The 27,133-nt window shown below is 57.2% G+C and overlaps 10 protein-coding genes across 10 annotated transcripts; 5 read left to right on the top strand and 5 right to left on the bottom strand.

Annotated features, from left to right (window-relative positions):
* Nucleotides 1-343: 343 nt before the first annotated feature.
* Nucleotides 344-3,099, bottom strand: IWZ02DRAFT_517473 (triacylglycerol lipase; the record flags this gene model as incomplete). The annotated part of the gene is made up of 3 exons (XM_066770698.1): nt 344-1,906; nt 1,957-2,798; nt 2,863-3,099. The coding sequence occupies 3 exons, from the start codon at nt 3,097-3,099 to the stop codon at nt 520-522; spliced, it is 2,466 nt and encodes an 821-aa protein (XP_066623911.1). The 3' UTR covers nt 344-519.
* Nucleotides 3,100-3,550: 451 nt separating this feature from the next.
* On the top strand, nt 3,551-4,204 carry IWZ02DRAFT_234718 (uncharacterized protein). The gene has a single exon (XM_066762990.1). It carries the CDS (start codon nt 3,585-3,587, stop codon nt 4,026-4,028), a length of 444 nt encoding a protein of 147 aa, XP_066623910.1. The 5' UTR covers nt 3,551-3,584; the 3' UTR covers nt 4,029-4,204.
* Nucleotides 4,205-5,076: 872 nt separating this feature from the next.
* Nucleotides 5,077-6,303, bottom strand: IWZ02DRAFT_234702 (uncharacterized protein). The gene has a single exon (XM_066762989.1). It carries the CDS (start codon nt 6,085-6,087, stop codon nt 5,278-5,280), a length of 810 nt encoding a protein of 269 aa, XP_066623909.1. The 5' UTR covers nt 6,088-6,303; the 3' UTR covers nt 5,077-5,277.
* A 712-nt stretch (nt 6,304-7,015) lies between these two features.
* On the bottom strand, nt 7,016-9,106 carry IWZ02DRAFT_234697 (putative 3-beta hydroxysteroid dehydrogenase/isomerase family protein). Its single transcript, XM_066762988.1, has 2 exons — nt 8,586-9,106; nt 7,016-8,527 (listed from the first exon to the last, which is right to left on the bottom strand). Exons 1-2 carry the CDS (start codon nt 8,857-8,859, stop codon nt 7,050-7,052), a joined length of 1,752 nt encoding a protein of 583 aa, XP_066623908.1. The 5' UTR covers nt 8,860-9,106; the 3' UTR covers nt 7,016-7,049.
* Nucleotides 9,107-9,626: 520 nt separating this feature from the next.
* On the bottom strand, nt 9,627-12,058 carry IWZ02DRAFT_448960 (acyl-CoA dehydrogenase/oxidase). Its single transcript, XM_066767367.1, has 4 exons — nt 11,664-12,058; nt 11,352-11,617; nt 10,871-11,300; nt 9,627-10,819 (listed from the first exon to the last, which is right to left on the bottom strand). The coding sequence occupies exons 1-4, from the start codon at nt 11,788-11,790 to the stop codon at nt 10,011-10,013; spliced, it is 1,632 nt and encodes a 543-aa protein (XP_066623907.1). The 5' UTR covers nt 11,791-12,058; the 3' UTR covers nt 9,627-10,010.
* A 1,016-nt stretch (nt 12,059-13,074) lies between these two features.
* On the top strand, nt 13,075-14,298 carry IWZ02DRAFT_432275 (chaperonin 10-like protein; the record flags this gene model as incomplete). The annotated part of the gene is made up of 3 exons (XM_066766206.1): nt 13,075-13,128; nt 13,179-13,955; nt 13,999-14,298. The coding sequence occupies 3 exons, from the start codon at nt 13,075-13,077 to the stop codon at nt 14,296-14,298; spliced, it is 1,131 nt and encodes a 376-aa protein (XP_066623906.1).
* Nucleotides 14,299-15,021: 723 nt separating this feature from the next.
* IWZ02DRAFT_448955 (uncharacterized protein) lies at nt 15,022-16,972 on the bottom strand. Its single transcript, XM_066767366.1, has 2 exons — nt 16,543-16,972; nt 15,022-16,435 (listed from the first exon to the last, which is right to left on the bottom strand). The coding sequence occupies exons 1-2, from the start codon at nt 16,573-16,575 to the stop codon at nt 15,272-15,274; spliced, it is 1,197 nt and encodes a 398-aa protein (XP_066623905.1). The 5' UTR covers nt 16,576-16,972; the 3' UTR covers nt 15,022-15,271.
* A 737-nt stretch (nt 16,973-17,709) lies between these two features.
* IWZ02DRAFT_234447 (uncharacterized protein) lies at nt 17,710-18,651 on the top strand. The gene is made up of 3 exons (XM_066762987.1): nt 17,710-17,973; nt 18,048-18,101; nt 18,156-18,651. Exons 1-3 carry the CDS (start codon nt 17,850-17,852, stop codon nt 18,446-18,448), a joined length of 471 nt encoding a protein of 156 aa, XP_066623904.1. The 5' UTR covers nt 17,710-17,849; the 3' UTR covers nt 18,449-18,651.
* A 946-nt stretch (nt 18,652-19,597) lies between these two features.
* Nucleotides 19,598-22,197, top strand: IWZ02DRAFT_489719 (putative alpha-1,2-mannosidase; the record flags this gene model as incomplete). Its single annotated transcript, XM_066769601.1, has 5 exons — nt 19,598-19,713; nt 19,825-19,871; nt 19,935-20,411; nt 20,460-21,134; nt 21,188-22,197. The coding sequence occupies 5 exons, from the start codon at nt 19,598-19,600 to the stop codon at nt 22,195-22,197; spliced, it is 2,325 nt and encodes a 774-aa protein (XP_066623903.1).
* Nucleotides 22,198-23,316: 1,119 nt separating this feature from the next.
* IWZ02DRAFT_448945 (Sodium/hydrogen exchanger family-domain-containing protein) lies at nt 23,317-27,066 on the top strand. The gene is made up of 5 exons (XM_066767365.1): nt 23,317-23,767; nt 23,829-24,245; nt 24,315-24,414; nt 24,473-25,035; nt 25,085-27,066. The coding sequence occupies exons 1-5, from the start codon at nt 23,645-23,647 to the stop codon at nt 26,570-26,572; spliced, it is 2,691 nt and encodes an 896-aa protein (XP_066623902.1). The 5' UTR covers nt 23,317-23,644; the 3' UTR covers nt 26,573-27,066.
* The last annotated feature ends 67 nt before the right edge of the window (nt 27,067-27,133 follow it).

Below are 27,133 nucleotides of genomic sequence, written 5' to 3'. Positions count from 1 at the left end.
TTCGATGCGCGCGATGATGACGATGATGCAAGTATGCAAATCCTCCTTGCTCCAGACCCTCCCCGCGCAGCGCGGGCCCAATGCACGAAGAGAGAAGAATAAAGAAATGGCGTAAAAAAGCGTGCCTCCCCTGCCGCCGCCGCGTCCGACCCAAAGTGAGTGTTCATGCACCCGCCCGCCCCCGGCCTCTGTCTTGATGTGTCCCGCCAGTCTTTCCAAGGCGCCGATAGTTGCTTTAGTGTCGATGTGGACGAAACGGGAAGAAAAGATGCCGCCGGTTGTCAAAAAGAAGAAATTAAAATGGGGAGAATGAAAATAATTCCAGGCATCAGCCGGATGAAAGAGTCATTGAGGGCGGGGGGAGCGGGAAGAAAAAAAGAGCATGTTGATGTCCCGCCCGAAAGATCCGTTTATGGTCTCCTGTCGTATGCATTCACTTCGTTTATCCCAGTTGAATTGGACAAAAGGAAAAGAGGGTTGTCATGTCGTGTCGGTAGAATGAAAATCCTTCTTCTAAAGCTATTGGCCAACCTCGGTCTCGGGAGGGAGTTCGCCGAGGTTGCCGGTCTTTTTTCTGAAGCCATTCGGGAGAAGTTTTTGGAGACTTCGCTTGCGCCGGAGAAGCATGCCCCTGGTGCCGCTGATGTCGATTTGGAGACCGCTTGCGCTCTCGCGTCGCTTGCCGACATTGGGACGGTTCTTGTTGGACTGCGGCTGCTGCTCCTCCGTCCTTGTTCCAGTAAGCGAAGATTTGGAAGATCTGTGGAATAAACGTTTGTACACCCTCTCGGGTTCGCTCGGCTGCGTTGTCACCGAGACCGTCTTTGTCATGGCAAGGTGCGTCGACGACTGCGAGCGGAAGGAAGAAAAGCCAATGTTTGGTGTCGAAGGCTGAGAAACCGAAGGGAATAATTGCGAGTGTGTCATGGGAGGATCCATCGAGGGCGGGGAGTCGATTGAGGAGAGCGAAGCACAGTCATCGTCGCTATCGGAGCTGACGAGGTCGTCCTCGGTAGCGGAAGAAATGGCCTCACTGGCCGGAACTTGGAGAAGCGCAGGGTCGCTGGAGCGCGGAGCGTGAAAGGTTGGTATCGGGAGCCTGCGGCTGGGTCTAACCTGCTGCAACGACCGGCGGCCGCGGAGCTCTTCGCTCAGACGACCAGCCTGGTCCAAACCACCGCTCCTGGTCGTCTGATGGCGTCCTCGCGGCCTGGACCGTCGGCCGCGGCCGGATTCCGAATGTGAGGATGACGGTCTTCCCATGACATTGAACCGGATGTCAACTTGACTGGGGCTGAAGACGACGCGGGCGCGCAGTGCTTGCACAGCATTGTCCAGGGCCAGCTCAATGGCGCAATGATTTTGTATCCGACTCAACTTGGGCCAGGTTGCTCTCTCACCGCAGATGAGAGCCTGTTGCATAAACTCGGTTGAGGGATTGCTGAGAATTTTGGGAAATTGCGAGTATGAAATGGCAGGAAAGATGGTAATGTCTCCCGAGTACCGCTGGGAGAGGATCGAGCGGGCTTTCGTGCAGTAGTTTGGCATGAATCCCAATTCGGCCAGTGCGTGAAGCCTGTACTGCGCTTCACCTTTGGCGAGGTTTGCCAGACTGTGCAACCAATTCGGGCCAGATGCAAACGCGGACGTGGCTGAAAGGGTCTCGGCCGGGTTGGCGCCTTCTTCCTTTTCCAGGAACGGAACGACGTGGGGGTTCACTTGTGAGACGATGAAGTGGTTGACGTTGAACATTTCCGCGAGGCGTGTGATGGGAAGATCGTTGTCGACTGAGCCGTCAATCCATCTTTGCGGAGAGGGGTCCCACGGTACGATCTCGTTAGTTGCTGGATCTTTGGCCTGGAGAGATGCGGCAGAGAAGACGAGAGGAACGGAGCAGGAGGCGGCACTAGACCTGTTGTTAGAAGATGATTGGCAAGGGTCCATTTCACAACTTACACAGCCGACCAGATGAGCACGTTTGGTGCTGTGATGTAGTTGAGAAGCCGAGGCACTTCGAAGGCACTTGCGCTTGACACGGTAATGTTGAGGATTCTCCGGGTCCGGTTGTAAGATTCCTGAAATGTCAGATCGCCAAGTAGGTTGCGGATGACCCTGGTCAAATGGCCAATGTCGAAAATTGCACCGTACTTGAGGAACCTGGCCACCTTGGTCAAGACGCCGCCTTCGCCCTCTTTTTCAAAGACGTCCAGCTCGCCGTAGCAGAATTCCTCCAGGATACGCTCCATTTCCGAGTCGGCCTTGGTGCAAAGCACAGCGCAGACGATACTGCCAGCAGAGGCACCGGAGACGATGCGCGGAAGCATGTGATTCTCCCACAGACACTTGACAACGCCAATGTGGTTCATTCCAAATGTGCCTCCACCAGAGAGCAGCAGCGCGCTACGACCGAAAGATTGGCGCGTCGCTAGCAGCTGTTCCAGAACATGGCGCGGATCCAGACTGCTATCGCCTTGTTTCTCGGTGACATCGAGCAGCGACGTCAGGGTTGCCTTGGCCGAGTCAATGTAGCGGTCGATCAAAGTCTTTGTTCCGACGTGCGAGTGTTTGTACAGGCGCAGGTCGCCCATGCCGCCGAGGCCTCTGGTCAGGGTTGTGCGGATGAGGAAGAGCATGCGCTGGACATCACAGTTGATGCGCGCCTCGTCGAGCTGCTTGCACCGGGCCTCGACAAGCTCGTAGTTGTATTCGGGGGACTCTCGCTCATTTTTCCACTCGTTGTTGCCCTCGATCTCGTCTAGTTCAGCGGCAGCGGCGCGCCAGTCGTCGAAGTTGTCGGCCTGCGGGGGGGACGCGTTGGTTAGTTTTTGGCCCTCGGGTGTGAGTCATAGCGGGAGGACCAACATTTTGCATGCGCAGATAGAGAATCTGCCTCCGCTCGTTGGTCGCAAGGTCGGACAGGGCATGGTCGTGGTCGGTACGGTGGAGAGTGGTGTTGACAAAATTCTCGACAGCGACGGCGGGGTCCTTGACGAGGTGGAGCAGGGGAGAGAAGAGGCCAGAGGAGGCGCGGGGCTTCCTGTTCAGGTCTTTGGCATGGTGATATCTGCTGGGCAGGAAGGCGTCTTGGAGGAAGGACATCTGCAAGACGCAGCCATAGACGGAGGGACGGGGATGGTCGGGTCGGGTCGGGGGTGCCCGCAGCAGCAGTAGTAGCAGCAGCGCAGGCTCGTAACGGTCAGCAAATTGTGGGGGGGGGGGGGGGGGGGGGGGGCAGCGGATTGCGGAGGAGTGGAGTTGTGGATGGAGGGGTTGGGGCAGTGGATATGTTGTGTCTTTTTTATTAGGGAGGGATGGAGAAGAGGCCGAAATAAGGTATGAATAGGTAGGTAGGCAGGCAGGCAGGCAGGTATATGGGCGGTGAATTGGGGGGGGGGGGGGGGGGGGGGGAAGGGGAGAGGAGGGGGTCACGCGCAAAAGGGAGCGTTGGGCTTTGGTAGGCGCGTGAGACATCATCCATCTTTAAAGCCAGCCAGAGCACACACACACACACACACACACACACACACACACACACATACACATACACACATACACATACACACTAAGGTGAGGTAGCCCACGCCATGCCATGGCATGGGAGCTGTCATATGTCGCCTCTACAACTTCCATATGTTCTGGTCGTCATCTGCTCTGCACGCCCCCCGATGCTGTGCGCCCGCTCGGCATTCTCCCATTCGACCTCTATCTGCACTACCTTACCTTACCTTGCCTTACCTTACCTTACTTTAGGGCTTTGCCGTCAGGAACCACGCACGACGGTAGTCCTGCTCCATGTGACAAGACGAAGTCCACTTCGAAACGCTCATGTCGATACCAGCACCCATGTAGCCAAGTCCTCCCGCTTGACGAGTGCCACAAATACGCCTCATCTCATCGCCGTGTGCCCGCGTGCTGTCGTCGCTTTCACGTGCCTGTTTTGGAAGTCAACACACCCAAAGTCGGGGGCTGGCCTGCCATGCTTTTCCGTCAATGCTGACGTGCGTTTCTTTACTCCACCTCTCGAGTAGGTCGTGTGCCTTCATGTTTTCCCTTTGCTACAATTCTTTCCGCTTCTCCAAAATCTCTCTCAGTCTTTGTCTTGGCTGTATGCACCCATGCGGCGCCAGTGTGGTGCGTTCTGCTGGCAGGGCAACTGCTTCTTCGCTTCGCCCGGCTCCCGCTCTCCACCCGCTTCGACTGCCGACTCCTGCCCGCCACTCTGCGAACAACTTCCTTTTGTGTCCGCCCTGCTTTTACTCGATTAAGGCCCTGGCCTGCCGCACCATGCCTCGGCCTTTTCCACCCTTCCCGTTCCGCCATTGAGCGGGGAGGCTGGGGGCCTGTGGAGAAATGCATCCACTCAATTTCGTCATGTGTCGGCATGACTCCATGTCATTGCGACATGGACGTTTGTCCTTCGAGGGCGTTCGAGCCACTGGCCGCAAACTCAATTCGACTCGTCAGCCAAGACCTGCGCATGAGAAGCTAACATCACAACTGACGTACCCAGAAGCTGTCAAACATCCCGTGACGGCAACCCAAGTCGGACCATCCCATCGACCTGCAGCGAGCGCCGTGCTTCGGTTTCTCCTCTCTGCCGTTTCCGACTTGCCTTTTGAGTCGCTGAACTCTGTCGTGCGTTCGGCACTGCCTGCGCCAAACCCATCAGGAGCTGGTGTCAATCCATTCGATGCGGGGCGAAATACTGAAATCAAGAAACCACAGCGAGTCAGTCGCATGCCGCGCCCACTCCGCCATTGCGGAAGGATCACGACTAGTCGACGCAATTGTGCGCCCTCGTCTCATCATCTGGTTGCCCAAAATATCTCTGCGTGTCGCTATCGAGCGTCCATTCCATCTTCATCGCAGAGCTGACCGAACATGCCATCATCACTTCTCCCACCACTCAAGACCTCCAAAACTACAGTCTTATCGCCTCACGTGTGACGTGGCCCACGACGAGAGGGTACCGGCCTCGGCCAAACACAAATTTGCCGCTCACAGGCCGTGCCTGCCACCACGTGCATCCTGCAGGTTAGGAGGGAACCAACACTCTGATAATAGAACGCGGGAGTATCCGCCCCTCCGCATTGGATGACGACGTCAGCGAAGAAAACAAAAGGGCAGAATCTAGGTCGCACGAAGCAACTTGGTCCGCCAATCACTGTCTAGCAGCAGCAACCAAATCGGCCAGTTACGCGGTCACAGCTTTCCTCAACAAAAGCCAATGAATGGTACTGTTACAGCTCCGCCAGGTGCCGCTTTTTGGGACCATCCCTACCGGCGCCCTTGAGGGCACGTCTGCAGCCTTCGTTCTTGAGCCATGCCAAATGCTTTTGTTGAGACGACGTGGCTGCTCGACAGCCTCTCCCTGGATGAGCTGATGGTGAACCACCGGAAATGTTGAATCAGTAAAATCAAAGACCCGTCAACGGAGGGGACAGCGGGAAAGACGGGAGGAAAAGGAGGGAAACCCTTACGCAAACTGACAGCCGTCCTCGCTTTTCCAATGCACTTCAAACTTTCTCTCAAGAGGGACGACGGGGAGGCAAGAGTGTACGTCAGCCAAAACGCACCTGCATGCCCGTCGCAAACCTTGGAAATCCTTCCCGCGCAATAAGTACCCCTGACAACCAACCTTGGAGATCCTGAAGCCCCCTTCCCGGCCACGTCGACGCAAAACACAGGAGCAAGAGATTGCGTACGTCGTGCCAACCACCACGTATGTGATACTCGATGTTGAAACGGCGGCAGCTGCTGCACCCCATCGAAATCAAGATTTCTGAACAATCGCATCCTCAAGCATCGAGATCTTGCTACTACTGCTGCTGCTGCTGCTGCTGCCGCCAAGAGAAAAGGCATTCTCTTTACGTTGCAGACATCTGCGCTCCTGGCTCCGGGACTCAAACGAAACTTGGTCTGTCTGCCTGCCCCTTCCTCCTTTCCCCCCAAAGGCCGCATCGCAGCCCGCAGCCAGCCCACAAAACCCTCCAGAATGAATGCTGGTGACGACGTATGTTTTGCAAAACCATGGAGCCATCCATGACGCGTAGAAATGCCATCTTCCTTGCATGTCGAATCCGGCATCTCGCAGCAGCCCGTCCCGCCACCACCAGTCCGCCATACTAATTCACATACAAATTCCCCCCAGCGCAAGCAGCATCCGGTAAGTTTCCAAACGCAAGGCTTGTTTGTTTGCACTCGCGTCTCTGGCTTCTGCGTCGTGCTTTAGCGACGAGTGATGAGCTCGTCTTGCAGCCGCCGTCTCTCTCCATCCGTCACGCCCAGGTAGATAGACAGATAGGCAGTCAGACAGGCAGGCAGGCAGCGAGCGAAAAGCCCCGACGCGGGAAATATAGGAGGCTCTCTAGGTCCTACAGCCCTTCCCTCTCCCCTCTCTCCTCCATCCTCTCCTGACCGACCTTGTCGTTCGTACGTACGCTCCATCTTCTTCGTGCTCGACCGACCTCACGGAAAGCCTCGCTCTCTCTCTCGCTCATCTGATTCACGCACCTGTGTCACACGTCAAGCCATGCGTGCTGTGCCAGGATGGTGCCTTTGTCGTAGCTCTCGGGCATGATGGGGAGAGAAGTGTCTGGGTGGATGGATGGATGGATGGATGGATGCAGGAGGGGCATGGAAGGTGGGTGGGGTGGTACGGTGGGTGGCAGGTCACTGGCTGAAAGGGTTAGGTAGGTGGGTAGGTAGGTAGGTAGGTAGGTAGGTAGGTAGATGATGGATATATGCCGACGGATTGACTTTGGTCTGTGCACTGCTCTCGTGTGAGGGAGGTTGAGTGGGAAAGTGAAAGTGAAAATGAAGACGAAGATGCTGTTTGATGTACGTATGCACGCATGTATGTATGCGTGTCTGTGTATACCTATGAGAGCGATGTGCAGCCCCACGCTGCTGCTGCTGCTGCTGTATGATGCCACCACCTCAAAGATGCATGCATGCATGCACGCATTCTCTTCCAACTGACCTTTAGTCTTCAGCTACCCTCCCTTCCACGTCCATCCGTCTCTTTCAACACACAATCCCCATCTCCCTCACTTACCTACCCCTTCGTCACCACCGGCCGGCACTTCCCCATCCACCCGCACCTCCATCTTCCCTGCGCCACCCCTCTTCCCCTTCCCCCCATGCAACTCATCCCACTCCTCATTCCACTCGACAACCTGACTCACCATGCCCTCCATCGTTCCCCAAACACCCTCATAACCCAACCCACCCTCCTCCTGCGGCCGCCTGGCCAACTCATCGCCATAATCCAAATGCACGCTACTAATGCCAAACAGCGCCGGCTGCAACAGGACGGGTAACCCGCCGAGCGGCGGGAAAAGCATCGCCAAGACGTCCCCCGCCATACGCGAGGGCAGTGCGGTGGTGGCCTTGGATGCGCGCAGCCAGTTGGCCAGCGGATGCGCGCCCAGGTGGTAGAAGAGCGAGTACAGCTCGATGAGGTGGGAGAGCAGGAACGGGATGATGGGGGCCACGTGGAAGAAGCGCATCGGCGAGTGCGTGAGCGTCAGGTGCAGCCGGTGCAGGTCGTAGAAGCGGATGGGCGGCGTTGGGTCGACGATGGTGAAGGCCTGTCCGCCCAGATCGTGGTGGTGGTGGTGGTGGTGGTGGTGCGCGTCATTGTCGTCATCGGGCTTGATTTGCGCGGTTTGGTCTTGTCCTCCTGCCTCTTCCTGGCCCTGTACCGGGCTTCCATCTTGGTTGCCCCTTTCGTCTTCGCTGTTGACTGGCTCCTCTTCTTTCTTTTTCCTCGAAGGACTAACTAGGACCTGCTCGTACAACAGATGCGCCAATGCCACGTTCCCCGTATACACAAAGTTATTGATGATATGACCCAGCCAGTCCGGGCCGCCTCCAGTGCGCAGATACGCGCCAACGGTATTGTCAAAGCGCGAGCCGTACACACCGCTGGCGGGTCTGATGCAGCCAGTCCTAAAGCCCGCGTCGCAATCGTCTGCAGCGCGCACCAACGCTTCGGCACGCGCCTTGCTCTCTGGATAGTTGCCATAGTAGCCGCCGTGCGGGCGGCGCAGGTCGTAGTCGGCGTCCGTAAGGCGCTGATAGTAACCAACGGGCCAACGACGCCAGGGCGCGAGCCAGAAGTTGACGGGGCGGATGGCGATGGAGCCCGAGGACGTGGCAACGAAGACGTCGGCGCCGGCCGCGCGCGCCGCGTCCAAGACGTGTGCGGTTCCCGTCTCGTTTACGCGCGAGGAGAGGGGCAGCAGCGAGGAGTGGCGCTCCGAAACGCGGATAACTGCGGCCGTGTGGAAGACGGTTAGGGGTAGGTCGGCGCCGTGGGATGGCCACGGCAGCGCAAAGGCCTGGTCGACCGAGTCCTTGCTTCCAACGTCGACCGGGACGAAATGCGCGCGAGACAGGTCGCGAGCACGGCGCAGGCTTCCCGCGACCTTTGGGGTGGGCGCGCGGATGTCGAGGATGCGGACCAGGGATGGGTCTTCGCCGCGGAGCAACAGCTGTTGAACTATGGCGCCGCCGACAAGACCTGTGGAGTTTGCGTAAGTTGGAGCCGTGGGCTTGCAGGTCGTCAAGTATGTACGTACCGGTTCCACCGGTCACAATGTAGCGCCGGTTCTGTTTAGGAGGCAGATGCGGCGTCACGTCTATTGGATTCTTCTTCAACTCGTCATAGGTTTCCCGCAGCTCTTCTTCGGTCCATGGCTTGACTGCTACGCGCTCCACCACGTCTGGAGTGCCTCCAAGACCGTGGTTCACATGGCAAAGATACAGGAAAAGGAGCAGCCCGGCGAGGGTGAGGATTGCAGACGACGGAGAGGCAGAAAGGAGCGCGCCAGACAGGTCAAGGAGATGATGCATGGCGAGGCCTGTCTGGGTGCAGGCGCAGAGAGGCAGTGGCGGGTTTTTCTACAGTCGAGCACTTGAGACGTCACAGTGATGCAGGGATCAAGGGACATGCATGGATGGTTGAGGTGTCGCATCGTGAGAGACGCCGTGGTAATGCTGCCCGCGCTAGAGCCAAGAACGGTCCCTCGAGCCACTCTGCTGGTTTCCTTCTGTGCCGCTGGCCTGCCTGCCGTGCTGAGGCGGTCCACTGCACACATTCTGCGTGTTCGAAGAGAAAATGTTACGGGGACTTCCAGGTCTGGCGACTATGACACCCAAAGCATTCGAGAAAAGAAGTGGCAGGTCCCTGTGCAGATCAGCTGTCTCAAAAACTGCAGCTCAGCATGGCCAGCAGCATGCCATTGCTTCGCGGAGAGTGGTCTCGTGAAGCAAACTACAGGCCGTCAGAGATGCGACGCCGGAGTAGGTACGAGCATAGCCCTCTTCAATCCAAGATCAGTTAGTTCTTCATGTGCCGTAGCGCGGGGGTCTATTGTTGAAAGATTCTAGAGTGAGGAACGGCCTGTGGCTTAGGCGGGCGCGCGGGCTCTTGGGACTTGAGAGAAAACAGACTCGATAAACCTGTGCGAAGGGCTCGTCCAGCAGACTTGGCCAGGACAGCTGGTGCGAGGTGGAGAGTTGTCGTTGTGCAACTGTCCTGGACGTTGTGCTCGGTTTCGGCTGCGAAGCGAGCAGCCTGTCAGGCCAGGGTCCCCGCTGTCCTCCTCTATCTGATCCTCCTCCAAATTCGTTACCAGGCTTTCTTTTTCTCCTTTGCAAAATCGTACTTCTACGAGGTATGGTCCTGCTGTTTTTCTTTCTAAGACGAAGACAGTGGGCTTTGATGCAACTGGACTATCACCGGCGCCCCTCCTGGCCAAGCATGCTAACAGTGGGGATGCCTCTCACACCCCAAATGCCTCTCATGAAACTTGAGTACAAGTATAATTTTTCCTGATGCATGGCAATGGCACGAGCCGATAAATCTCATTGCAGAATATATTTTTGAACATGAGCAAAGAAATCCAATCTACATGGTCTTGCCAATCCCAACTGCACCTGACAATAGATTTGTCCGCCCCATGAACCCACGCCCACATCTAAACACAAAACTGAGCCACCGCTTACAGCTTCATTCCCAACACCTTGTGCACTCTCAGTGCCTGCCTGATGCTCAGGTCGAGCATAATCTCCTCAGAACCACCAGGAATCGCGTAAGCCCTGACGTCCCGGTACAGACGCTCAACGCGACCTCCCTGGCCACCACGGCTGTAGGACAAGCCACCGTAGATCTGAGATGCCTCGCGAGCGCAGAATTCAAACGTCGTCGTAGCCTGCGCCTTGAGGCCGGCAATGGCCCCGCCGAGCTTGAGCATGGCCTCCATCTCGTCCATGTTCTGGCACTGGTAGATAAGGTTCTCGAGCCAGTTGTACGAGGCCTCGATCTGCCGGGCCATGTGGGCCAGCTTGAGGCGAATGACGGGGTGGTCAATCAGGCGCTTGCCAAAAGTCTTGCGCTTGTGTGCGTACTTCATGCTGTCCTCGTAGCACACGCGGCTGAAACGCAGGCACTGGATGATGATTCCCATGCGCTCGTGGTTGAAGTTGGTCATGATAACCTTGAAGCCTTGGTTCTCCTTGCCAATCAGGTTCTCGACGGGGACCTTGACATCTTCAAACGTGATGTAGGTTGTGCCGGAGCTCCACACACCCTGGCAGTCCATCCGGCGCGTCTTGACACCGCCGAACGAGCGGTCAATAAGAAGGACAGACACACCGTTCATGCCTTCACCCCCAGTGCGGACGGCAGTGGTAAAATAGTCACACCAAATACCGTTGGTGATCCACTTCTTCTCGCCATTGACAATGTAGTGCTTGCCGTCCTCGGACAACTTGGCCTCGCAAGTCAGGTTAGCGACGTCAGATCCAGCATCTTTGATAAGTCAGTCATTGCTCAGCTGATTATTGTTCAGGACCAACTTACCCGGCTCAGTAATAGCAAGACAGATGCGCTTGGTGCCATTCAAAATTTCTGGCAGAATCTTGTCCAACAAAGGCTTCTTGCCATGCTTGACAAGCGGCGGGCCGCCGATTCCGTATCCACCAATGAGGTTCCACACCAAGCCACCGCTGCCTGTACGCGACAGCTCGTCCGTGATGACCATCTCGTGGAAAAGATCCCAAGCCTCCGGAGGCACACTCTTGACGCGCTTGTCGGTCAAGTGAGTGGGATACGGGTGCATGCCCAGCAGACCGGCAAGATAGCCCCTCTCGCCCATGGCCCTGTAAATCTCCTCGGGTATCCGCTTTGCCTCATCCCAGTCAGTGACATATGGCATCAGGTCGTTGTCGACCCATTCGCGAACCTCGGCGCGCAGGGCTGCATGGGACTCGTTGAAGTAGGGAGAGTGGTACTATCACCAAAGGTTAGATGCTGCTCGGGCTGGCTGAATGGTTTGACATACCGTCTGGTACCACGAAGGGTCGGCGTATGGCACGAGGTCGCCAAACTGGTCAAGAGGCTCCGACTGCTCTGGGGCACCGCGCGGAGTGACGGAGACGGTGCCAGGCTCGGGCTTGGGCTTTGCGACCTCGGCTGGAGGCGCAGCAGGCTTCGGCTTGCTGTCGAGGGAGCCAACTTGGAGCTGCTTCTGGAACTTCTTCAAGATGCCCTCGTTGTGGTACTTCCAAAACTGCTTAGAGGCATCCTTGCCGGCGACGCGCTGGAGAACTGCAAGGGGTGAGCGAGGTTGTGGGGCAAAGTCGCGCTAACATACTCTTCTTTCCGCCTGGATGCTCGTCCTGGAACTTGGTCAGGTCGTAGACGTCCTCGTCAACGATGATCCAAAGATCGTTGGGCTTGGAATGCGCCTCGACATCGGACTTGGAGAAGGTTCCCGACATGGTGATGGGTAGGGCAAGAGAGGTAGAGGCTCGGTGGTGAAGGAAAGAGGACAAAGAGCAGCGGTGACGGGATTAATAGGTAGGTAGGGAGTCGGCTTTGGGCGCGCGATGAGTGTCTGGGCAAGGCTTCACATGTCAGGGAGCAACAGACGTACCCCGGACTCCGCGAGTCCAGCCGCAGCATGGCGGACGTCAGATGGACCCGTGATGCGATTCGAAGCAGCCAAAGGCAGCAAATGGGCCCGATTGGGAAACGGCGAGCTCAAGGAGTGTGAATTTGGACGAATTGAAGACGTTCGCGGAGCCGAGGTCCAGCGGGATCCACTCGGCACCTCGATGTTCACGTCACCTGCCCGGCGAATCACCGTCGCTCCATTATGCGTCTTTCGCACGCAACCAGCTTCCACTTATAATAAGCGTCGGGCAGACACTGAACATGAAAGACGACGACATTGCTGTGCGACCCGCGGCTGTTTGCTCATACCATAAATTACGCAGCTCGCTCACGACCACCCTCTGCCGCCAGTCCCGCCAGCAGCCGCTCGATGCCGGTAGTAGACAGCTACATGTACCTCGCTGCGTAGACTTTGACCGAAGCAGATTTTGATGCAGACAAGGAGCCCAGCTGCAACAGGATCGTCACGTGGAGCGCGGTCTGTTCGCGGATCTGGTGGCATCCCCCAGAGCTCCTTCATCCTTCGAGCCGGGCTTGGCAACCGCTCCAACTTTTTTTTCTCTATTTCCATTGCACTCAGTCTTCAATCTCTGCAGAAAGATGCGCGGCAGAGCGCCCAATCGTTTGCGCTGGATCCAATGCTCCAGCTGTGTGACGTGGATTCCTGAACCTACAGCGCTGACACGGCACCGCAAGCTTCCCCGGGCTAGCGCTCCGACCTCCGCCTGCCACTTTCTCCAGCCGAACCAAACACCATCCCCACCCTTTATCCCAACTACCTCATAAAGACACCCCACCACCTGCTTACACAATCCTCGTTGCTATCTCCAGATATCACCGCCAGCATCGCCCTGGCTCGAGTCGCCCGACACACTTCCGCTGCGTAAACCCTGTTTGGTCCACCTGAAACAGCCTTGCTTTGCCTCGAGTGTCCCAGCTGTCGGGGACCAATCCAAACTTCTTTTCGTTTCGTGTCCGCGTTGTGTTGTTAGACAGCGACCTTTGATAGATGAATAGCGTTGGCTTTGACGTCGACTATAAATTGCCTCTCGACTTCGCTACCACCTTCAAACAATCACCACTTCAACACCAATCGCAAACTGACCGCCATGGCTGGACTTGAAAACATTCCCGATCAGATGCTGGCTTGCCAAGTCGTAGAGGTATTCAATGTCCTCCCCATGGTTGTCTCTCTTCTTCTAAATCGCCACAGTTCAAGCAACCGTACAAGATCCACCATGTGCCAGTCCCCAAGGATCTCCAGCCTCATGACCTCCTTGTCAAGACGGCCGTCGCTTCGCTCTGCCACACTGACAACATGGTCCGCGAGGGCATCTTCCAGCCAAAACTCCCCAGCACCGCCTCCCACGAGGGTGCCGGCACCGTAGCGGCCATGGGATCCGCTGTGACCGACTTCCACATCGGAGATCGCGTCATGGCCGGACTGTACCTGCACGCTTGCGGAGTCTGCGATGACTGCAAGGTCGATTTGCCTCAGTATTGCCAGAAGAGCGAGGGCGCCATTGGCGTCAACACGCAGGGCTGCTTTGCTGAGTACGTGCGCATCGACGCCCGTACGGCAGCCAAACTGCCTGACGCCGTGACGTTCGGCACGGCCGCGCCGCTGGCCTGCGCCGGCTGCACCATCTTCCGCGCCATCAAGCAGGCCGGCGTTAAGAAGGGCGAGTGGCTGGGCCTTGTTGGTGCGGGCGGCGGCCTGGGCCACCTGGGAATCCAGTTTGCAAGGGCGCTCGGCGTCAAGGTCCTCGGCGTCGACGCGAGAGATGAGGGTTTGGCGCTGGCACGAAAGACGGGCGCTGACGTCGTCTTGGACGCCCGCAAGGGTAAGGAGGCCGTCGTCGAGGCAGCGCAGCAGGCCACGGGCGGCGAGGGCGTGCACGCAACCATCAACATCAGCGAGGCCAGCTCCGCGGCGGCAACTTCCTGCGCAATTACGCGTAGACACGGTTTGATGGTTCAAATCGCGCAGGTTCGTTCTGCCTCTCCCCTCCCCTCCAAACTAAGCCGCACAGAGCCTCCTAACCCACAATATTGCCCGGCAGCCCGACCAAGTCAGCGTGCCCTTCTTCGAGCTCATCTTCCGGGACATCAAGATCCACAGCTCGCTGGTCAGCTCGCCCACCGAGGCGCGCGAGATGCTGCAAGTCGTGGCCGAGCACGGCGTCCGCGTTGCCAAGAACCCCGTCCAGGGCTTGCAGGCCATCCCGCAGCTCCTCGAGCTGGCTCATTCCGGCAACATGTCCGGCAAGGGCATCGTCATTGTCGACCCGGCTCAGATTGAGTTGGAGAAGAAGATTGGGGCCACTGTCTAACGAAATTTTCCCACGAATCGGGCGGGGTGCGGAAGGCTGGGGGGGAAAAAAAAAAAAAAAATGAGGAGAGAGGCGTTGACTTGCGGTTGTGGGCGGACTTTTGTTGGGGTAGGTGGGTGGGTGGGTGGGTTGGTTGGACCGGAGTAAGCGGAGCGGTGCAGGTGGTGATGATGTTCATGCGTAGACGAAGATTTGTGACGTAGAGACAACGACCAAAAATGACTTGTAGCGAGGTACGACGTGCTTTTGGAGTTGAGGCAACACGGGCTTGTGCTTTTGGGGGCAGCTTGGTTGTGCGGTCGGAGACGACTGAAAAACCTGGCCAACGCTGTTGTTGGAGTAGATCAATGGGCCTTGTTGGCTAGGTAGTGCGGACATGAGATAGGAAGGGAGCAATGGACGAGCGATGTTCTTCATGTTCTTCCAATGAAGCGACGAATGACTGTTCAAGCGTGATATGAAGTGGATTGAAGCTGAAGACTGCTCCAATGGAAGTCAGATGCGTCAAGTGCTCTACAGACGTACGTCTGCATACCCCGACGATGGTGATGAGTTAGTTGACGGTGGGCGCCGGTCCGATACGTCGTGGTGGACTACGTACGTATAAGGGGCAAACTTTGATGGCACCAAGTGCATATCTTCGTAACTTCATCGCTTCATAACTCGTAATGTATCCATCCAAATGCGGGAGAGGGAGGGAAGAGGGGGGGGGGGGGGGGGGGGGGGGAAAGGAAGAAAGAAAAGAAAAAGGGGGAAGACGTCAAACAAAAGCAAAACAGAGCCCCATGCATAAACGCCCATTCGTCCGTCTGTCAGTGCCTAGGTTGTATCCATCCATCCATATCTCTTGTCTGTCGTCATGCATGCATGCATGCATGTACTGACACACACCAAGGAAGCAACCTAAGACCAGCCCAATGAATGAATGAATCAATGAAGGAACGAATGCCTCCAAACCAGCCAGCAAGCCTCATCAAACACCCCAAACAACGCGACCCCATCCCAAGCCTCCGCCCTCCGTCCTACCACCAATACCAGTACTCCTACTCCTACTACTCCCTCCCGCTGCGCCTCCGCCGCCGCCGCCGCCGCACCTCCTCCTCAAAACCATGCCCCGACCCCTACCAACCATGACGCGCTCGCGCCCGGACACGGAGACGAGGGCATCGCGCTCGCCCTCGCCTTCCCCAGCTATACACGCCGCCGCCGCGGCGTACCTCAAGCCGCCATCCACATCGTCATCGTTGTCGTCGTCATCGTCGCCGCAGCCGTTCAACTCGTCGTCCAAATCGAGCGATGCCCGCTGCTCCTCTTCCTCGACGCACACGACTAGCTTTTCCCACTCGGCGGCGGTGTCACAGTCGTTGGCGTCGATGAAGCGCCGGTGCTGGTGCTGATGCTGATGCCGGCTGCCGCTGCCGCTGCCACGCAGCGGGAACGAGTGGCGATGGTGTGCGTGTCTGTGGCCGTGGTTGTGGTTGTGACTGTGGCTGTGACCGCTGCTGCTCCGGGCGCCGCCGCTGCTGCCGTACGACGACGCGGCGCCGACATATGCGTACGTGTACGGCGGCGGGGGCGCGCAGTCGCGCGGGACGCGGCGACGCTCCGAGCTGCAACTGCTAGTGCTGCTGCTAGTGCTGCTGCTGCTGTTGCTGTTGTTGATCGTCACGTTGACGCCGACGCCGAGGTTGGTGCTGCTGCTGCTGCCGCCGCCGCCGACACTATCAGCGTACGCCGGCGGACAGGCGTACTTTTTGATGGCGAAGGTGCCGAGCGAGCGGTCGCGGTCGGTGCAGCGGCGGCGGGCATACGATGACGACGGGAAAGAGCCGTCGGGGCGATATAGCGGGACCGAAGGCGAGGGGCAGGGGAGGAGAGCGGGCGAGTAGCATAGCGTGCAGCAGGAGGATGAGGATGAGGAGTTGCTGCTGCTGCTGCTGCTGCTGCTGCGCGAGCAAGAGGAGACGGGCGACGTCTGCCGCGGCCGGGAGATGATTTTGGGGCAAGAAGAGGGCGACGAGGGCTTGGAGCATGTCGTCGTTGTTGACGTGGTCGTAAGGGTTGTCGATGTTGATTTGGACTTGATGAGCCGGTTGCGCCGGATGCGGATTGGTTGCGAGTCTGATTCGGCAGAGGGCTGAGTTTGGGTTCTTGGTCAGCAGAGAGCAAAAGGTGCTGCTGTGCATGTGGACGAGAAGCATTGCGTGTGTGCTTGGGCTGGAAGGGGGTGGAAGGGGGTCATACTCGGACGAAGAACTTCATCGTGGAAAAATGCATAACGACTCGGCGGCAAATCTTTTGAAACCCCAGAACGACAAAACAGAAGACGGGAGATGGGTTTCTAGAAAAGAAAGAAGAAAAGAAAAGGGAAATGGGCCTTGTTGCTGCCTTGACTCTGACGACAGTGAATGGGGCTGAGGGCCGGATTTGCGGATTTCCGGCTACTGCTTTCTCAGGATGAGGGAACAAAACAGAAGATGCAATGCGACGCACAGCGAGCGAAACAAACCCGAAAACGAGACTGTCGCATAGGGTACTTATGGTCTTTGGCCCTCGACTAAGGCTGCGAACTGGAAGCACACGGGAAAACCCACAAGGTTGGAGGGCGCGCTGCGATTTTCCGCCTCACGCACGATTGAAACGCTGGTACGCTGCTGCTGCTGCTGCTGCTGCTGCTGCTGCGCATGGTGATGGCCATAGCCCGAATGCGAGCGCTCTGCAATGTCTGTATGTATGCGCGGTAGTTTCTTTCTGGCCTGGGCCCACGTACTGACCGGTCGGGCTCGAAACAATAAGGGCCTCGATAGGCAGATGCAGAGCGGCAGACTATCGCCGGTGCTTTGGACGTAGTTGCAGCGACAAGGAAACGGCGCTTGTCTTGAACCAGGCTGGACGGACGACGCTACCGCCTTTGAATATACTCAAGGCTCCGTGGATGCCGCTGGCAGAATCCTGCCACCGCTTTGCTCGGCTCCTCCACGCGTCGAAGGGGGAGGGCGCATGCAGGAGGCGCAGCGTTTGTGTTGATTCGTCGCGTGCATCGACGGGATAGCGGAAACGACCAGGCATGATCAGAATCCACAAGCCTACACTCCATCTCTCTTCCCCTCTTTCCACAGAGTCTGGTGCGCAGGTAGACGTCCAATGAAGCCCTCTGGCCGAGTCTAACTGGGCCCTTGATGCCCGTAAAATCCCGACCTGGCAAGGATGACCGCGGGACTGCCCGCACGGGATGACGTCGAGGGGACGCGACGGAGTGTGGGGAAGCATGAGCTCCCTGAACGGCTGGGGCGGTTGGACCCGGGCATTGGCCGCTCTCTTTGGCGACTAGCTGCTTTGCTCTGGTGAACCTTGAGCTGTGCCATTGACGGGTTTGCGTTTTGCGGCTGCGCGGGTGGTTATAAAGTCGTGCCGCTTGCCAGGCTTGAAATCCTCTAGCGGATTGCTCTGCCCCCTCCTTTTTGGCGAAGCTCTGGGCTTGTTGTCGGCTGTCCGATCTCCGTCCGTCTTCCTGCTCGTCGAATCAGAAAATCAGTCGCTCCTTGATCAAGATGGTGCGCGCCGGAGCTGTCAAGGTTGTCAAGGCAGATTCTCTCCGGGAGAGCAAGGCCCAGACTGAGGGCATCACTCGGTGGAACGCAATCGAGGATATGTCGGATCAGGTGTGCGGCACAAGTAAGCAGTTTCTACGGTAGATTTGACAGAAGGGAAAAGAGATGAAGCGATGGCTGACATTCCGACTACCTTAGTCACTGTTGCAAAACCCCACACGTCATCAGCAGTGCACCACCACGGCGCCGAGGGTCAGTGTCGCGTGTCACCCGCACCCGCACCGGCGCCACGCTAACGGTCGACAGACACCATCATTTACGCCGTCAAAGGGCGAGGGTCCATCTTGAGCGACAACGGACGGACGCGTCAGGAGCTGGCACCGGGCGATTTTGCGCTGATCCCGGCCTTTTCGCAGCACCAAGAAGTCAACGACAGCGACGAGGACGTCGTGTGGGTTGTTGCGCGCGGCGGGCGGAATCCGATCGTCGTCAACCTCGACAACTGGGGCCAAGAGCTTCGGAGGAAGAGCAAGGACAGCCGCAACGGGAGCGAGGGCTCGGTCCAGGTCGATGGGCTCGTGGGAGACAGGAAACTCTGATGGATTTCGATGGATGCAAGTACAAATTGACAATTTTAGCTTCACGGGCCGAGTTGGTGCGATGGTCAAATTGAGGCGAGAAATGACGGACGTTGGAAATCCATTGTGGATGCCATGTGGTGTTTGCTGAAGGAGTAGGAAAAAGATGCTGATCTGGGGCCGTTGGTTATGTTTAAAAAAAAAAAAAAAAAGTTGCTATGGGCGTCAGTCGATCAGTGCGCGAGCTCGGTGACCCTAGACCCTCTCGACCACCAACTGACCCACCACCGTCTTCTCACGTCCTGTCACATCGATTGGCGACCAAGGGATCACGTTCCTGCGTTATTGTTGTTGTTGTTATTGTGCGGGTGGTGGTCAACAGCGGCACACGAGGGATGATGGACTTGCTTCATGTTCTTGTTCCTCCATGCATGTTCGTTCTCACAAGCACGGCACGGCACTGCACTGCACTGCACTGCATGGCTCAGGAACGCCAATGAGACGGCTCATGGTCGAAGCGTGGCCGCCCGCACGCCCCGAATCCACTGCTCCACCGCAGTCGGTTGACGACATCACTGCCATCATCTCGAAGGAAAGATTTGCATCGGATCTGTACTGCTGTCCGTGGTCGTCCAAGGTGGAACCGTCACTGTGTCTGTCCGTCCGTCGCTCACTCCGCTCGCCCTTGTCCAAATGTCCACGCTGTGCTCGCAGCCCCCCTGTGATACGATACGTCCGACTGCCAGAACCACACCTTCAGTCCTCTTCCAGCAGCTGCTCCCCGTGTCGTTTCTTTCAGTCAAGGGGCGCCCCACCACACGACCTGCTATGGTGCGTCGATGAGCACACGCGGGGCCCGCGGTCGACTCCTGCCGTCAAACTTCCCTAGACTCGTTCTCACTTACATATGGCACATCCCCCAAACCACTCCCCAAAAAAAGAACCATGGCCTCCAAAGCTTAAGCCTGCACCCTGCCGTGCCTTCCGCACACAAGCCGCTCGCCGACCTGGCGTTTTTGGCCATTCTTGTGTTTATTTTGATCCCTATCGGTCCTCTTCCCACGTGAGTCTAGTCCTGCGAGGTCCCGGTCCCTCTGACTGCGGCCCTCTTATGCTCCTCATTCTTCCCCTTGAATCTGAGCCTCTTCACTGCATGGTAGCTGATTCACGATGCTGCTTCTTCCAGCTGTGCGTCGTCAAATGATTGTTCTGGCGCTCGGCTCGGCAGGGGCGCTGGCCGCGACGACAGCCTCAAATGTAAATTATACTCAATACGTCGATCCATTGTGAGTATATATATACTCGTGTTTGCCGCATGCCGTGCAGGAGCCTTGCGTTGGCCGCGGGAACCAACCCGAACCAAACCACCACAGAAAATGACGTACTGACGCACCCAGCTTTGGATCCGAAAATGGCGGCAATGTCTTCCCCGGCGTCGTCCCTGGTGCGTCTCTACCAATTATCCTACTTGGAACTCCCCGGATATTCTGACCATGGCGTCCCATAGCTCCCTTCTCCATGGTCAAGCTGGGCATCGACGTCTCCTCAGGGACCACCGACGCCTATTCGGGCTACCTGCCTAGCGGCAACGTGACGGGCTTCAGCATGATGCACGAGTCCGGCACGGGAGGAGCGCCAAAGTACGGCGTCGTTTCGCAGCTGCCAGTCGTCGGCAACATTTCCAACCCGCTGGCCGCGGAGCTGGCGGTATCCAGGCGCGTGCCCGACCAGGCGCAGGTGGGATACTACCGGACCGAGCTCTCGAATGCCGTCGTCGTCCAGCTGGCCGCAACGAACCATGCTGGCCTCTACCAGTATCAGTTTCCAGAAAGCTCCGTGGCCAATGTCGTCGTTGACGTCTCTCACGTGCTGCCTTCGTATCGCGGACTCGGCTGGGAGCAGCACTACTCTGGAGGAAGCTTTCAAGTCTTTGACGATGGCCATTATGAAGGAAATGGGACTTACAATGGAGGATGGAACCTATGTATGGAAAGCTTGCCATGTCTTTGTTGCACCAACTGACAGTCCGAAGCGCCAGATTGGACCATCCACTTTTGTGGCAGATTCGACAAGACCCCGCGCAGCCGAAAGACGTTTTCCGGAAATGGGACGAGAATTTGGGAGTATGGTGCGCATGACTCTGTATCCGGCACGCAAAGAGTCGGAGGCGTCTTCAGCTTCAACGAGTCACACGTCGTGTCAAGAGTCGGAATATCCTTCCTCTCTTCTGAGCGGGCCTGCAGCCATATCGACGGCGAGATACCCGCCTCAACGACGCTCTCCGAGTTGGTGCAGCAAGCTCAAGAGACGTGGACGAGCAACGTCTTTTCCAAAGTGACGACAACCGAGACCAACGCGACACTGCTGACGCAGCTGTACTCGAGCCTCTATGGCGTGCACCTGCTCCCGTCGAACCGTACTGGCGAGAATCCGCACTGGGAGTCGACTGAGCCGTACTACGACGACTGGTTCACGCTGTGGGATCTTTTCCGCTGCACAACGCCGCTGATGCACATCTTGCAACCCGAGGCGTACGAGGAGCAGATTCGCTCTTTCATTGACATTTGGCGACACGATGGCTTTCTCCCGGATGCGCGCTCGTCCAACTACAATGGCCGCGTCCAGGGAGGGTCCAACGCGGACAATGTGCTTGCCGACGCGTACGTCAAAGGAGTCAGGGGGCAGGTGGATTGGTTTGACGGAATCGGTATGTTGTGACCCAGAAAGTATTGCCGGCTGTTTTGCTCACCTTTTTCCCAGAAGCCATGTTGGCTGACGCCAAAACGGTACCCGCTCCGTCTTATGATCCTTTGACGGCACCCGACATCTCGTCGACGAAAGAGGGCCGCGGCGCGCTGCCTGACTGGCTCAAGTACGGCTACATCACGCCTAGTTTTTCGCGCGCTGTATCCCGGGCTGTGGAATACAGCGTCAACGATTTTGCAGTTTACCAAGTGCTGAACGGCATGAACGACAGCGAGCTTGATTCGCCGTCTGTCTTCTTGAACCGCAGCCAGAATTGGCGCAACCACTGGAACCCTTCTGCGCACAGCAGCACGCTAAACGAGTCGGGCTTTGTGGTTCCTCGCGCGGGAAATGGCTCCTTTCTCTCGCAAGACCCCGACTCGTGCGGTGGATGCTACTGGCCCGACGCTTACTACGAAGACAATGCGTGGACGTACAGCTTCAACGCGCACCACGACGCGGCGCAGCTGATATCGCTGAGTGGCGGACCAGCCGCCTTCGCCGCGCGCCTCGACAAGTTCTTCGACGGCGGCATCTACAACGTCGCCAACGAGCCGGGCTTCACGACGCCCTACCTCTACAACTTTGCTGGCGCCCAACACCGCACCGTGGCGCGCATCCGAGCCATTGCGCAAAATTCGTACGGCACAGGCCCGTCGGCTCTTCCTGGCAACAGCGACGCAGGTGCCATGCAGAGCTGGCTCCTGTGGAACATGCTTGGCTTGTACCCGTTGACAGGACAGACGACGTTTCTGATCGGTAGCCCGTGGTTTGCAAACGTCAGCGTGGCGTTGGGCGGCGGACGCTTCCTCAACGTGTCGACCAACGTGGGTCACGACGACCAAGTGCAGTCGGGCAAGTGGTTTGTGCAGAGCCTCAGTGTCAATGGGAATCCGTGGACTCAGAACTGGCTCACGTGGGAAGATGTCTTCGCGCACGGAGCGGAGCTCATGTTCGAGTTGGACTCGGTCCCCAACTCTGCCTGGGAGAGGGGCGCCCCGCTGCCGCCCAGCCCTGCCACTTAGTTAGCTAGCGTGGTCTGCTGAGAGGGTGTGAGGTTGGGAGGCTAGCCCACTTGGCGGCGATGGCGTGCGCCGCGGCCAGTGTACGTGCTCGAGGAAGCCTGGTGGAGCGATAGGGGAACTTTGGACGAAGCTCTGTAGGGCTGTTTGGCGCCTGGGGCCGATGATTGGCAAGGCACTCTCAGGAGAGGGGTCGAGAGCGCCATTTGTGGCTGTTCGGCTGTTCCATGGACTCGGTGTCCAATTTTTGGGGTTGCTTCTTTTTCGTCGTAGGATACTCCTTGAGTGCATATAGACTCGGAACAGCATGACACGTCTTGCAAGGTCGATGCAGCGCCGTAGGTGTGATTGGCGAGAGCTGACATGTTGGAGGGCGACGTGAGGGGCAAGCACGGTGCTTGGCTAGGCGAGCGAAGACCATCTGATGATTGCCATGGATGGAGACGGGAAGGATTTGAGATGAGAGAGGCTAGGTGGGTTGTTCAGGTGGGTGAGAAACGTGATGAAGGGCGATGCTCCATCCATCAGTGCAGATTACCAGCCGTGCCGCTGCGCTAGACGCGGGTATTGGTATTTTGGACGGATGGCCTGCCCGACATGATCTGTAGCCAAGCAAATAATATGTCTGTGTATCTCGCACGATGAGGGCGACAAGTGTAGCTGGACATGTTTCGGCAGAACCGAAGTCGGTGAGGTCGACAGAGAGCGAATCCTTCACGCAGAGATGGATAGGGGCCTGGATGGTTCGTTGGATGCGCCAAGGTCAGTCGGGTCGGTACATGATTTTAGCTTCAACGCCGTCGACGGGCGCTCAAAGGTACCGGCCCCGATGGAGCATGGGGGATGATTCGCTTGGTGGTTGAATTTCCCGATGACGATTGGCGACGACGGGCGGCAGGGATGAATGGATTAGGCGCAGAGAGAGAGAGAGAGAGAGAGAGAGAGAGCAAGCAATGGTCAAATGACTTCAGAAGCAGTTGAAACACGCAGCGACGTAAAGCCAAAGACAAGCGATAGAGTTTGCATTGTGCGGTGAGAGGCATGTGTGTGAAGATGATTGGCACTCAACGCAAACGGCGCGCGCGTGGTCAAAGGAAGAGAGAGCCCAGACAGACACAACAACCTAAACCTAAGCGCGTTCTCTCAACTGCCCTCGACTGCCCTCGACTGTGGCTTTGCCTTCACCCATTGACCCCCCGATCTCGAGTCAGCCATGGCCAATCCCATTCAGCCAAAAGACCAAGCCTCGACCTTGTTCATGCCCGCCGAGCCTCTGGGCTTGTTGCTCTGGCTGTCAGCCCGTCAGATGCTCTCCGCCTGACTCCAACCTGCCCGCCTGGACATGTTCACTCTATATAGCTTCCGTCTTCATGCTCCAACACCTCCCCCGCGACATTGGGCCCGCAGGTGAACCCCTTCTTTCCCCCTCCCCCTCCCCCCCCCCTCCGCCATGTCGACCAACTCCACCGGCAATGCCACGAGCAACAGGGCTGCCCCGCAGGGTGGCATCCTTGAGGGTGCCAATCCCACGCACTACAACAAAAAGGACCCGATCATCATCTTCATCATCCAGGTGCGTATCTGGCGGCCCAAACAATGGCCATTCGCTAACCCACAACTTTGTCCTGCCCCAGGCCGGTATCATCATTCTCTTCTGCCGCGCGCTTCACTGGCCCCTTGCAAAACTGCGCCAACCGCGCGTTATCGCCGAAGTCATTGGTGGTATCTTGCTTGGGCCCTCGGTCATGGGCCAAATACCAGACTTCACCGAGACCATCTTTCCCACGGCTTCAATGCCCAACTTGACCCTCGTCGCCAATATCGGTCTCGTCCTGTTCCTCTTCCTCGTTGGTCTCGAGGTCGACCTACGCTTCCTGGTCAGCAATTGGAAAATCGCCCTGAGCGTGGGTTTGGCCGGCATGGCACTTCCGTTTGGTCTCGGTGCGGGTATATCATATGGTCTCTACCACGACTTCAACTCCGAAAAAGGCGTCGTGCCGGTCGATTTTGGAGTCTTTTTGCTCTTCATCGGTGTCGCAATGGCAATTACGGTGGGTTCATGGCCCTGCTCTTCTCCCAATGGTCCAAGTTACGCGAGCGGCATGCTGATCGACAACCAGGCCTTTCCCGTTTTGTGCAGAATCTTAACCGAGTTGAAACTGCTCATGACTCCAGTCGGTATCATTGTGCTCTCGGCAGGAGTCGGAAATGACGTCGTTGGTGCGTCTAAATGTCCATCCTCAACACCACCCCGCTGTCCGAGCTAACTTAAATCCAGGGTGGATTTTGCTTGCATTGTGTGTGGCCCTTGTCAACGCTGGCTCTGGTCTCACCGCCCTGTGGGTGCTCCTCGTCTGTCTTGGCTACTCTCTGTTCCTGGCCTACGCCATCCGTCCTGCCTTCATGTGGTTTTTGAGAAGGACTCGCTCTCTCCAGGATGGCCCCAGTGAATTTGTTATCGTCGTCACGTTGCTGTTGACTTTGACTTCTGCTTTCTTCACCGGCATCATCGGAGTCCACCCCATTTTCGGCGCCTTCATGATCGGGCTGATTTGTCCGCACGAGGGTGGCTTCGCAATCAAGGTCACGGAAAAGATTGAGGATGTTGTCAGCGCCCTTTTCCTCCCGCTTTACTTTGCGCTTTCTGGTCTCAACACCAACCTGGGACTCCTCGACACTGGTCTCACCTGGGGCTACGTGGTTGGCGTCATTGCTGTTGCCTTCTTTGGAAAGTTTGTGGGTGCTGCTCTGGCCGCACGTTGCTGTGGTCTGGTGTGGAGGGAGAGTTTGACCATCGGCTCTCTGATGAGTTGCAAGGGCTTGGTGGAACTGATTGTACTGGTAAGTCGTCTTGGAATTCGGGCCACAGTGATGATGCTAACCTTTACAGAACATTGGACTGCAAGCCAAGATCCTTAGCCAGCGGACATTTACCATCTTTGTCGTCATGGCCTTGATCACCACCTTCATGACCACTCCCTTGACCATGTGGCTGTACCCTCCCTGGTACCAGAAGAAGCTGGATGCCTGGAAGCGCGGCGAAATCGACTGGGACACTGGTGCAACCCTCAAAACTGGTGACAAGGACGATGGCAGTGACAGCCTTGCCTACGAGAAACTTGAGGCCTCCAAAATCCAACGCATTCTGGTCTACCTGCGCCTGGACAACATGTCTGCTCTTTTGCCTTTCGTTTCTCTCTTTGGCGGACAGCCCAACTTTGGCAAGAAGATGGTCCATCCCCTCAAGCTGGCTCCCGTCGCTGAGGTTGAAGAGGCTCCTCTCCCGCAAAGACCAATCAAGGCACACGGTGTGCGGCTTCTCGAGCTCACTGAGCGTACTTCCACCGTCATGAGGGTGTCTGAGGCCGACGAGTTCGGCCAGCACGATCCTGTCGTCAACACTTTCCGCACTTTCGGCTACCTAAACAATTTGGCCATATCAGGTGAAGTGGACGTCGTGCCTGAGGGCTCCTTCTCGGATGTCTTGGTCTCGAGGGCTGGCGATAACGCTTCTGACCTCATCATTCTCCCCTGGAGCGAGACAGGCAACATGTCAGAGTTGACCGTCATCTCTGACGACGCGGTTCAACACAAGCTTTCTGCCGACACCTACAGTGCCTTTGTCTCTACTGTTCTCAACAGCTCAACTTGCAACGCTGCAGTCTTTATCAACAATGGGTTCGGAGGATCTGCGCCGTTTGAACGCCGCAAACTTACACGACGTCTCTCGGCGCACTCCATCCGTTCGAATGTGGACAAGAACCCAACGACTGCCCCCTCGGCATCTCGTTCACATCACGTCTTCCTGCCATTCTTTGGCGGTGCCGATGACCGGGCTGCCCTCCGTCTGGTTCTTCAACTCGCTGAGCACCCAGACGTAACGGCCACCATTGTGCACTTCAAAGCGCCCGACGGATACTTTGATCAGCCCGTCTCAGAGTCCGGCATCAGCTCGCCACACAATCTTTCCACCCCATCAGCGAGCAAACAAGCGCTCGCATCCTCCACTTGCGTCCCGACACCCGAGCGCGACGCAGCCTTCTTCGCGTCGCTGCGCCAAAGCATCCCCGCCGGCCTCGCCGAGCGCGTCGCCTTCGAAACCGACACCACCCCAACCCCTCTCGGCTCGGCCGTCGAGCGCGCGCGCTCCGAAATGGGCCGCAACGCACGCAACGCGGGCGACCTCATCGTCGTCGGGCGCAGCCTGGGCAGCAGCGGCGTGCTGGGGCGCGAGGGCTGCGCAAAGACAAACGCCAACGTCGAGGCGCAGCGCTGCTTGGGCGTGCTGGCCGAGACGGTCGTCCGCGACGAGGGCGTCAGGGCCAGCGTGCTCGTTGTCCAAGGCCGCGTTGGCAGCGGCGGGCACAAGTCGGAATGAAGCCAGGAGGAGCTGAGGACTGTGTGGTGGCTTTAGGTTCCTCGAGAGTAGTGTGAAAGAAGAGGGTATGTGTATGTGTCATGCCTTGGACGACGTATCTTGATACCGTGTGCGAGTTCCTCTTCGTCGTTTGTCAAGAGGAAATTTGGTTGGATGGTTGGTTGGTCTCCGGTTCAGGGGGTGGGGGTTGGTTCTCTTTCCTACACGCCATACGACGTACGCCCGGGACAGACGGCTTTTCTAGATTTTCATCTACCACGAGTTTCCTTTTTCACGCCTTTTGACCCCAATCAATCAAGTCTGAGACTTGACGGTCTTTTTTCTTCCTGTCGCTCACGTCACTGCTACGCAGGGCATGTGTTCTACTTGTACTTCTTTTGTAGATATGTATTAAAGGTTCTTTCTTTCTGTGTCTTTTGATTCGATTGATCTTCCACACATTTCCTATTGATCCGGTGATGAAGAGTCCAAATCAATCAGATCTACATATGCTTGTGCATGCTTCTATCATGTTAGCCACGAGTGAGTGCTGCAATAAAGAGGAAGAACATGCATGCCGCC

The sequence above is a fragment of the Phyllosticta citriasiana genome (genome assembly GCF_038021145.1).
Source record: "Phyllosticta citriasiana strain CBS 120426 chromosome Unknown IWZ02scaffold_5, whole genome shotgun sequence".
NCBI lineage: Eukaryota > Fungi > Ascomycota > Dothideomycetes > Botryosphaeriales > Phyllostictaceae > Phyllosticta > Phyllosticta citriasiana.
The sequence above is the reverse complement of the archived record's forward strand: the minus strand, read 5'-3'. Positions and strand labels throughout refer to the sequence as shown.